Consider the following 11,645-nt stretch of genomic DNA (forward strand, 5'->3'; position numbering starts at 1 on the left):
CTAGACATTTCTAGTGGCCTGCTGCTCCTCATCCTGCACCCCTCTCCCCTCCGGTCCCTTCTTCTGACCTGTCCGCTGGACCCACTGAGATCTGGGAGTTGGTCAGAGTTTCTTCACGTAAAACACCCAGCCTTCTTGAGTGTCTGACCTGGAGCGTTCCATACCCAAGTGCACAAACACACACGCGTGCGCACACACACACACACACACACACACACACACACACACCCCTCAAAGCTGCCAGCTCTAGGTGCATCAGAAACTGGGTCCATTTCGTGTGATAAACCCCTTTAGTAAATGGCTTGAAAACACACAGAAGTACGCAGCCTGCCTTCTCTTAGTTAGTCATGGGGCCACAGGTAAGTTCTGTAACTTGTCACACATCTCACCCATAAAATGAAGATGGTCTTGCCCACACACGGGGCTGCTGCGTGCATTGACAATGAACCGGACCGTGCACCAAATGCCTGGCACACATCACCTGCTGTTGCAAAGTTGGGAAGGCCCATTTTTCCGGGAGGAGGACGCAAGGTCAGAGGTATCTGCCGGGCTATGCTCCGTGGGGAGGGGGGGGACGACTTCCACATTCACATCACTGTATCCTGACGACAAGCTATGAGGTCCTGTTGTCATGCCCCGCCCACCCCCGCCCACCCCGTGAGGTTCTGCAGCTGGGCAGGATCCCCCTCAAATCTATGGCAGGGGCTGGTTTCAAATAGTTTGTGTGCTCCGGAGCCTGGGGGAGCGTGTTCCACAGGGGTTCGACCGACACCTTCTTTTTCAAGGGGATGAACAATCAGTACGCCCGCCGGGAAGTCTTCTGCGGAAACACCTGTCACGACCTCAAGCGCTTCTGGGAACGGGAGATCGGCAAGCAGACCTACTACCGAGAATCCGAGGAGTATCGCCTGGGAAGGAGTGCCCTGAGAAAGTATGTGGCTCTTCGTCTGTTCTTTTAAATTATTAATTCGGTTTTAAAAATAGGCTTTATTTTTTTTAGTTTATTTATTTTTGAGAACGAGAGAGAGAAGGAGCGTGAGTGGGGCAGAGGCAGAGAGAGGGGAACAGAGGATCCGAAGCCGGCTCTGCGCTGACAGCACTCAGCCCAATGTGGGGCTTGAACTCATGAACCATGAGATCATGACCTGAGCTGAAGGGGGATGTTAACCGAGCGGGCCGCCCAGGCGCCCCTAAGAAGTCGACTTTATGTTTTTAGGGCAGTTTTAGGTTCACAGCAACATTGAACAGAAAGTAGAATTTCCACACCCCCAGCCTCCGGGCACAGCCTCCTGGCTGTCAACATCCCTCCATGAACAGACACAGACAAAGCATTATGACTCTTGCTTTTCTACTTTTAAAACAAAATTTATTTCCCCAGAAGAATACCAGACGAGCATCTTGGAGAACATAATGATTTTAGTTTTCCCTGCCTATGTTCCTACCACCACCTACACTTATGGGCAGGGTTTTTTTTTTTTTAAGTTTTTCTTTTCTTTTTTTTTTTATGTTTATTTATTTTGAGAGAAGCAAGAGAGAGACAGAGCATGATTTGGGGAGAGGCAGAGAGAGAGAGAGGGAGACAGAGGTTCTGAAGCAGATTCTGGGCCCACAGCAAAGAGTCTGATAAGGTGCTTGAATTCATAAACCATGAGATCATGACCCGAGCCAAAGTCAGATGCCTAATCTACTGACGCCCCGAAGTACCCCTGGGCAGTCATTTTTAAAATTCTTCTACGTTAACAAATGTACACTTTGATTCGTATCTTTAGAAATGGAAAAACCTCTCCTCTGGCCCCATGTCTAATGCATGAGGCTCGCACTAAATTCAGGCAGCAGGTCAGCAGATGTGTCCGTGAAAAGCAACCAAGCCGAGGAGACAGTGACCGGTTCTCAGGGCTCGTCTGGGTGAAGACACAGGATGCCCCGCGAGGTTCTCTGAGGGGGTGGGGTGGTGAGGGGCGGTCACCCCGCTGCCCAGCCAAACCAGCCCGCCCAGTGCAGTGCGGGGACTCACCTGAGCAGACCAGGGCCGCCACGATCGTGGGGACAGCGGCAGCTCACCACCCTCACACACTGCCTCCACTTCGGAGGGGACAGGCTCACCTGGTCCTCCGTCCCCTCATGGAACAGCTCAGCCGCTGTCTGTTTGCAGAGGGCACAGCTAGCGTGTGGCCAGGGGTCACGGGGCCGCTGAGTGCTGGCCCGACGGCAGGGCCCGTGACTGCCCGCTGCCAGCGTGTGCTTGCTGGGCCGGCAACACGCACCAAGTCACTCGACTTAAGCCCACCATTGCCTTCCCAATGCCCTCCAGAGCCCCCACAGGGGAACCCAGCCCCTGCCACACAGCGAGAGCTGCTCGGCCACTTTCCCGGCCACAGGCAAGGGGACGCGGGCCGTCCTCGCCCCTGGAGCCTCAGTTAGGGAGTCTCCTCCAGGGATTGTCCGAGAGGCTGAAGTGGGCCGTCAGTCACTTCTGTGGTCCCTGCCATTTTCCTTCCCCAGGCCAGGCCCCTCGGCAGGTGGTGCACGCGTGTGCCCTCCGGGGAGCCCACAGAAGCCATCAGGCGCAGTGACAGTGCCTGAGGAAGATGCCGACGGAAAGGCGTACGCCAAGGGATGAGCAACTCGGCGCCAGTGTGTTAACACACGACAACATGGGTGCACAGTCCGTGCAACTTACCAGAAGACCGCAGGGAGTAAGCTCTCTGGCTGGTGGGACGGGAGCCTAGAATGTGTTCATCCTTCTCCCCCTCTTCCCCTTGGAACCCGGTGGCCCCCTCCAGAGGGTCTCCGCTCTTACCCGCTACTCCGTCTTGCCCCGGCACAAAGTGGAGAAGATGCCCCAGCTCATTAGGTTGTTCTGAGGCTGGAACAGGAAAACCTACCTCATGTCAGTTCCCTTCCCTCCCGCATGCGGCCACTTAGTCCAGGATCGAACCCGGCAGAGAGAGAGGCCGGAGGAACGACCCTGGCCCTTGTGGTCTCTGGGTGAGTCCGCAGCTCTCCCTGTGCCTTCGTTTTCTCCTTATGACTCTTCCCACGAACCCAAGGGGCAGACGGCTGTTGGAGTCCCCACCTTTGACCAGCGGGGAGTGGCCGGTTGATAGTGTTGTTGAGTTCCACAGCCTTACTGATGTCTTGCTTCTTGTTCTGAAATGTGGGTGCTGAAATCTTCAGCTGTAAGTGCAGATTTGTCTCTATCTCCTAACAGCTCTGTCTCATTTCATTTCATGTATTTTTGAAGCTCTGTTTTCACACAAATGTTTAAGATTGTTTATGTCCTCTTGATAACTTGAGCCCTTTGTGGCAAAATGACCCTCTTTCTCTTTGGTAATGTTCTTGGCTATGAAATCTACGTTGTCTGACCTTACACTCCAGCTGTCTTTGATTAGGGTTAAGATGGAATGTTTTCCCCTTCCTTTTGATTTTAACCTATTGCCACCTTCATATTAAGGGTGACCTTCCTCAGCGCCTGAGGCGGGGCTCACTCGGCTAAGTGTCCGACTCTTGATTCTGACTCAGGTCATGATCCCAGGGTTGTGGGACTGAGCCCCAGGTAGGGCTCTGCACTGAGTGTGGAGCCTGCTTGGGATTCTCACTCTCCCCCTCTCTCTCTGCCCCTCTCCTGCTTGCTCACAAACACACACACACACACACACACACACACATACTTTCACTCTCTCTCTCTCCCTCAAAATATAATAAAATAATAAAATAAAATTAAAATGGTTTTCCTGTAGGCAGTGTCTATTTCAATATCATTTTTATTCAATTCAACATCTTCGCATTTTAATCGGTGGTTTACATCATTAACCTTGATTGGTGTGATTGGGCTTAAACCGGCCAGCTTGCTATCTGTCTCCTGTTTGCTCATCTGTGTTTTTATTCTTTTTTCTTTTGGGGCTAATTGAATGTTATTTTATGATTTCATTTTATCTCCTCTGTTGGCTTTTTAATGCCATCTCTTTATGTTTTGTTCAGGGTTTTTTTTAGGGCCTCCATCACTGTGTGCCTTCGAGGGCTACCTGGTCCCCTGTAGGGAGGGTGTGGAAACCTCACAGTGGCCCAGCCCCCTGTTCCCCCTCCAACTGTGCAAAGTACAGTTTCTCTTACATCATAAACCTCACATGACATCATTGACAGCTTTGTTTTCAGACACTGATTATCTTTCTTTTTAAAAAAGTTTTTTCTTTAATGTTTATTTTTGAGAGAGAGAGAGAGAGAGAGCAAATGAGCAAGGGAGGGGCAGAGAGAGAGGGAGACACAGAATCCAAAGCAGCTCTAGGCTCTGAGCTGTCAGCACGGACCCCAATGTAGAACTCGAACTGCGAGATCATGACCTGAGCCAAAGTCAGACGCTTAACCGACTGAGCTGCCCAGGTGCCCTAAGAAGATTTAAATAGTGAGACAAAATTAGGACTATGCACCCATGCAGTCACTTCACCGAATTGCACAGATCCCAACTTCCATCTGGGGCTATTCTCCCTCCACTTGACGGACTTGTTTTCACCTGTCACGTGGGGATAGGCTGCTGGCGATGAGTCCCCCAGCTTTTGCATGGCTGAAGACACCTTCACTTCACCTCTGGTTTTGAAAGATAGCTTTGCCAAGTGGACAATTCTAGACTGACAGGTTCCCCTCACCCCTACTCTAAAGTATTGCCGTCTCAAAGGGAAAGTTTGAAGGGTTAAGATTAGAATAGTCTGAACAGAAGTGAGCGCTAAATACATACCTACAAAATATAAAATATGCATATATTTAAATTTGCAAGTCCTCTTCATACCTTTTAAAAGCTGAATGCACACCCAGACACACAGACACTTTCAGGGGGAAAAAAATGGGAAGGAAGCATCCCTGAGCCAACCACTGTGCAAATGGCCTCTCCACCTGCGTGTTCGGTTTCTATTTTCAGGCTCAGAGAAGAATGGAGGCAGAGACTGGAGGCAAAGCTGAGACTTCAGAACGGCCCAGATGAGGCCAAAAAGCGGGCAAACGTTGGCCGGGAGCGTCTCGCTTCGTCGACACAGGAGGATTCAAAGCACTGAGGTGGCCGCGCCAGGAGAAGTCCGTGCAAATGGCCGAGACCCTGAGCTATGCCCGACAGATCTCACACTGCCCCCAACCTGTGACGGATCTACCCGCGCGTCCCCCAGGGCGCCAAGCGGGAATGATTAGCCAAATCGGTACCCTCCACATGGGAGCCAGGATATTACCCCAAGTGTCTCTAAAGAGGAGGTAATTTAATACCAGAGCTCCACGCACCATACTTTATTTCCGTAGCATTAGCTTCCGATTTTGAATTCGGCGTATTTTAACTTCTAAGCCCACGCGGGGCGCTAGTCTTCCTGGTCACATTTTATAAACATCGCCCAGCAGTGCCGTTCTACTTCTCTCCCAGAAACAGTTTCATGGGATCCTTTCTCTTCTTTTTATGAGACACGCATCCTCCTGCAGGAAGAGCAATATTGCAAATAGTCGTGAAGATAAGGTTTGCCCAGAAATTGATCCAATGTTGTTTCTCCTGCGTGTGAATTTAATTGGCTTACTAAATGGTTCGATCAGATCAGGATAATTGTAATAAAACTTGGTTGCCTGGCCACCACGGACGTGCACGCCCTGTGCTTTGTTGTTTTAGTTTATTTATTACTATCTTTTGATATTTTATTTTTAAGTGGTCTCTACACCCAACATGGGGCTCAAAGTCACAACCCCAAGATCAGGAGTTACACGCTTCTCCAGCTGAGCCAGCCGGATGCCCCTCATTGCTTTATTTTACGTCCCCCGCACGTTGGCACTGGCTTGCTCTCTGGCTAAGGCATGTCCAGCCACCCCAGTGAAGTGTTTGCCAATATACATTCTGGACTTTGAGATGTCACGGTCACTCCCCAGCAGTCTCCCAGGTCCCCAGTATAGCGTTGTTGCTTCCGGAAGCACAGACTGAAACTGGGCCTTGGCAACAGTTTCCAGCCAGGGCAAGGGTTCCGAGGGACCGTGTTGTAAACTATCTACAGGCTGGAGGTGCAGTGTTACCGGGCCACACAGAGGGCAAGGCAGGGACAATTCTAGACAGAGCGAGTATGGTGCTTTCATCCTCGAAGGGCCCTTATGTGCCAGAAAGTGCTGGCACATCCCCAGGGAGCCCAGAAGCCTCATCATGGCAATGGGAGCCACTGGAAGTTAAGAAGTGTTGGGGGAGCATTTGCCCAGGTCCCATACCCACGTGATCCAGAAAACAGGGCTCAGCCCTTCCTCCCTCTATGGTGTCTCATTCAACATGGGATTCAATTCAACAAATGAACCATGAATTCCAGCTGGGCTCATGTGAGAACGCCATGATGAAAGAGGAATTTTTATTGGGTTGGAGGAAAATAGGAAGTAAGTAGAGGAAGAAGAGAGGTCAGGGTTTACAGGGGAGAGGCTCTCGTGAGCAAAGCCCTGGTAGCATGAACTGCAGTGGGGTCTAAATGCAGGGGTGAGGCAGGAAATGCAGGTGAGGCAGAACATGGCCAGCACAGTGCTGGACAACCAGAATACGGTGGTGAAACCCAGCAGTGCTGGCCCCGAAGGCTATAGAGTGAGTAAGATGGCAGAAAAATCAAGGCCGTGGAGTACACTTGGGGGTACTTGCACCCTGGGAGCCACAGCAGGCAAAGGTGCCCACTCTCTAGGGGACCCATTCTTCTGGTCTAGGGAGGACTTCTTTTATTTCTTTTTTAAAGTTTATTTATTTTGAGAGAGAGAGAGAGCAAGCAGGGGAGAGAGAGAATCCCAAGCAGGCTCCACACTGTCAGCCCAGAGCTTGATGTGGTCTCGAACTCACAAACTGTGGGATCAAGCCCTGAGCCAAAATTGAGAGCCGCTCAGCGGACTTAAGCCACTCAGGTGTCCATAAGGGCCACCCAGGCTTCTTAAGAACAGTCTAGTTAAGGGGCACATGGGTGGCTCAGTTGGTTAAGCGTCTGACTTCAGCTCAGGTCATGATCTCACGGTTCGTGAGTTAGAGCCCCGCATCAGGCTCTGGGCTGACAGCTCAGAGCCTGGAACCTGCTTCGGATTCTGTGTCTTCCTCTCTCTCTGCCTATCCCCAGCTTGCACTCTATCTCTCTCTCAAAATAAATAAACTTTAAAAAAGAAATAAAAGAAGTCCTCCCTGCCACTTTGTCACTGTGTCCTCGCATGGCAGAGGATGAAGGGGACCGCTCTCTGGGGACTTCTCTTAGGAGGACAGTAATCCTATCACCAGGGCCTCACCCTCCTGACCTCATCCGAATCGAGTTACCTCCCAAAGGCTCCATCTCCCAACAGCAGTACGTGAGGAATTAGGGCTTCAGCATGTGCATTTGCGGGCGGGGTGGAGAGAGGAGAGAACACAAATCCGTAGCAGAACAGGATGTTGTAAATCAGAGTATCAGGTCCTGGATGAATCCCATTTATAAAACTGAACAGGATCAACGCAGCAAAAGCTGTGAGAACCCAGCTATGGTGTGGAATCCTGCCCGGGTTTCAGACCAGCCCCTGGGTTACACACAAACATCAGACCACAGAGCACAGCAAAGGCTTTGAAAATAATTGACATTTAAAACACAGCCCACAAAAGTGGGCCAGGACATGCGTTCTTAATATAAATAGATGGAATGCCTGCTGAAACAGATATGTAAAAAGGGGAGAGTCTCATTACCTTGTACTCCAAGTGCCCAGGATACCATCCAAAACGACTCATGACAAGAGCCAAGAAAATCTCAACTCAAATAAGAAAGGATAATCCGCAAATACCAGCACGGAGACGACACAGATGTTGGGATTATCTGATGGGGATTTTGAAGCAGTTACATAAATGCTCCAACAAGCAATTACAAGCTCTCTTTAAGCAAATAGGTGAAGCAAAAATATCTCAGCAAAGACATGAAAAAGACGAAGAGGAACCAACTGGAAATTTTAGGAATTAAAGGTATGATAACAAAAGTCTGCAAGAGATAATAACACTACAGGAGCACAACAGCAAAGTGAAAAATACAGAGGAAAGGATCAGCAAGCGTGCAGATAGCTACTAAAATTATCTAATTTGAACAAGAAGAAAATAACCTTCTCTCTTTTTTTTAGTAATCGCTATGCCTAACATGAGGCTCGGGCTCATCACTCTGAGATCAAGGGTCACACGTCCCACAAACTGAGCCAGTGAGGTGCCCCGATAATTTTCTTTTTTTTTTAATGTTTATTTATTTTTGAGATAGAGAGGAAGAGAGAGAGAGAATGGGGCAGGGGCAGAGAGAGAGGAGGACAGAGGACCCAAAGCAGGCTCCGTGCTGACAGCAGAGAGCCTGATGCAGGGCTCAAACCCACGAACAGTGGGCCAAAGTCAGACACTAACCGACTGAGCCACTCAGGTGCCCCCCTCCAATAGTTTTATTTTTAAAAAAAGGAACATAGTCTTAGGACCTGTGGGACAATGACAAAAGATCTAAACCTTGTGTCATTGGAGTTCCAAAAGGACAAGATGATCACCTTCACCAATTCTATTCAACATAGTACCACATCTAGTTAGAACAACTGGCAAGAAAAAGAGATAAAAAGACTTATCTCTGTTTACAGATGACATCTCATATATAGATAACCTTAAAGATTCCACAAACACTTAAAGATTCCACAAACACACACAAAAGAAATGGTTAGAACTACTAATAAAAGAAATCAGAAAAGTTGCAGGATACAAAATCAACATGCAGGGGCTCTGGGGTGGCATCTGACCTGGATTTGGGCTTAGGTCATGATCTCATGGTTCTGTCAGCACACAGCCTGCTTGGGATTCTCTCTTTATCTCTCTGTCTCTCAAAATAAATAAATAAACATTAAAAAATCAACACACAAAAATCAGTTGTGTTTCTAGTATGCCAACAATGAATTACCTGAAAAAGATTATGAAAATAATTCCATTTGCATCAAAAAGAATAAAACACTTAAAAACTAGCCTAACCATAGACGCAAAAGACTGAAAACTATAAAACATTGGTGACAAAAAGGAAAGAAGATACAAATTAACCACGAGACATCGTGTGTTCCTGGGCTGGAAGTCTCAGTATTGTTAAGATGTTAGTACCACCCAAACCAAACTACAGAATCCGTGCAATCCTATAAAAATCCCAATAGTATTTTTTATAGAAATAGAAAAACCCATTCTAAAATTCATATGGCATCTCAAAGAATTTCAAATAATCAAAACAATCTTGAAAAAGAAGAATAAAGTTGGAGGACTCATACTTCCTGATTTCAAAACTTTTTACAAAGCGAAAGTAATCAAAACAGTGTGATACCGGCATAAAGTCAGACGTTTAGGCCAAAGGAATAGGATAGAGAGCCCAGAAATAAGCTCCCACAGATGTAGTCAAATGGTTTTTGACAGAAGTACCAAGACCATTCAACAGGGGAAAGGACAGTCTTTTCAACAAACGATGCCAGTAGAACTGGATCTCCTCACACAAAAGAATGAAGCTGGACCCTTACCTCACACCATATACAAAAATTAACTTGAGGTACCTGGGTGGCTCAGTTGGCTAAGTGTCCAACTCTTGGTTTCGGCTCAGGTCAGGATCTCACGGTTTGGGAGTTTGAGCCCCACGTCAGGCTCTGTGCTGACACTGTGGAGCCTGCTTGGGATTCTCTCTCCCTGCCTCTCTATCCTCTGCATTCTCTCTCTCTCTCTTTCTCTCTCTCTCAAAATAAATAAACTGTAAAAAATTAACTAAAATTGCATCAAAGACTTAAACATAGGGCTGACACAATAAAACTCTTGGAGGAAACATAGGGGGGAAGCTTTATGACATTGGATTTGGCAATGATTTCTTAGATATTACTATAAAAGCACAGACAACAGAAGACAAATAGAGAAATTGCCCTACATCAAATGTTAAAACTCTGTTTATATCCAAGAACACAGTCAACAGAGTGAAAGGCAACCTATGAAACAGGAGAAAATATTTTTAAATCATATATGTGATAAAGAGTTAATATCCAGGATATACAAACAACTCCTATAATTCAACAACAAAAAATAAACAATCCAGTTTGAAAATGAGAAATGGATGAGAATAGACATATTCAAGTAGAAACTCAATAGCAATCTCCAAAGATACACAAATGGCCAATACGTACATGTAAAAATGCTCAACATCACTAATCATTAGGGAAGTGCAAAATAAAACCACAAATGAGATACCACCTCACACTCATAGGAGGGCCACTATATCCCAAAAGGAAAAACAAAAACAAAAACAGAAAATAAAATGTGTTGGTGCAGATGTGGAGAAACTGAAATGCTTGTGCGCTGCTTAAAGGGAATGTAAAATGGTGCATGATGTAGCTATTGAAAACAGTATGGCGGTTCTTCAAATAAATTAAATCTAGAATTACCACTCTGCATATATACCCAAAAGAATTGAAAACAGGATCTTGAAGAGATCTTTGTATACCCAGCAGCATTATTCCCAAGAGCCAAAAGGTGGAGTCAACTCAAGGGTTCATCAAAGGATGAATGAATTAAGCAAAATGTGGTACATCCATACGAAGGAATAGCATCCAGCCTTAAAGAGGAAGGAGTATCAGACACTTGCTACAACATGAATAAACCTATAGGACATTATGCTGAGTAAAATAAGCCAGTCACAAAGGGACAAGTACTGGATGATTTCTAACAGGATTGCATGGAATGGAAAAGGAGTAGTTTCTGAAATAAAAAGTGGAAAATGTACTGAGTATAAAGTAATGACAGTCTCCACAGATCCCAGGGGACTGTGACTGACTGACAAGAACCCACAGGACCTCAACAGACCTTGCTGGGGCCCAGTCTCACTCCCACCCTCGTAGACCTGAGCAGACTCTGCCCAGGACTAAACCCATGGGTGGCGTGGCCCCCACAGCAGCCATGTTTGAACCCCCAGCCTTGACCAGACTTGGGTTCAGAACAGAGCACAAGAAAGACCGGCAGACATTTCCCCAGGGGGTGGGATGTGACCAAGAAAGAATCCATTCTCTTCTGGGCATCTGAACAAACACCACGGGAATCTGACAGCTCTGGAGGGCACTGCTGTGACTGGAAAGCAGAGGTCTAACCGCTAGGAAATTGGAGGGAAGCAGATGCCAGAGAAAGAGCCCTGGAGGGGGGAAAGAGACTTCCAGGCTTCTGGGCGGCTTTCCACTCAAGTGCTGGTCCTTTCCAGGAGTCTGGCTGCTTTCTGGGCCCTGGTTCTAGGAAGTACTGCCAGGGTCATGGAATGAATTCCTCTCTTTTAAGCTACCTGAAGTTGATTTCTCTTACTCACGGAGTCACAAACAAATAATATAGATTAATGGGAATTTCAGGGTGTTGATCAGGTAGGATGTTCTTTGTTTTTTTTTTTAATTGTTTAATGTTTATTTATTTTTGAGAGAGAGAAAGCAAGTGGGGGAGGAATAGAGCCCCAACGTGGGGCTCAAACTCACGAACCATGAGATCATGACCTGAGCTGAACTCGATGGTCAACCAACTGAGTCATCCAGGCGCCCCCGCGAAGGTCAAGGCTGTTCTTTAGAGCAGGGCCTCCCACATCCCCTGTGACATCAGCCAGGACATGACCCCATGCTTTGGACAATGTTCTAGAACACCAAGTCACAGC

At 47.4% G+C, this 11,645-nt stretch overlaps 1 protein-coding gene across 1 annotated transcript; it reads left to right on the forward strand.

Moving 5' to 3' along the window:
• Positions 1-788: 788 nt before the first annotated feature.
• FAM240A (family with sequence similarity 240 member A) lies at positions 789-5,045 on the forward strand. The gene is made up of 2 exons (XM_029918503.1): positions 789-931; positions 4,913-5,045. Exons 1-2 carry the CDS (start codon positions 789-791, stop codon positions 5,043-5,045), a joined length of 276 nt encoding a protein of 91 aa, XP_029774363.1.
• Positions 5,046-11,645: the final 6,600 nt, after the last annotated feature.

This window comes from Suricata suricatta, chromosome 12, assembly GCF_006229205.1.
Source record: "Suricata suricatta isolate VVHF042 chromosome 12, meerkat_22Aug2017_6uvM2_HiC, whole genome shotgun sequence".
Taxonomy (NCBI): domain Eukaryota; kingdom Metazoa; phylum Chordata; class Mammalia; order Carnivora; family Herpestidae; genus Suricata; species Suricata suricatta.

Excerpts from the sequence above, each read along its gene's own strand:
- FAM240A (XM_029918503.1), top strand. The coding sequence starts at position 789 with ATGAACAATCAGTACGCCCGCCGGGAAGTCTTCTGCGGAAACACCTGT. Across the intron at positions 932-4,912 it reads GGAAGGAGTGCCCTGAGAAA|GCTCAGAGAAGAATGGAGGC; the intron begins GTATGTGGCTCT and ends TTCTATTTTCAG.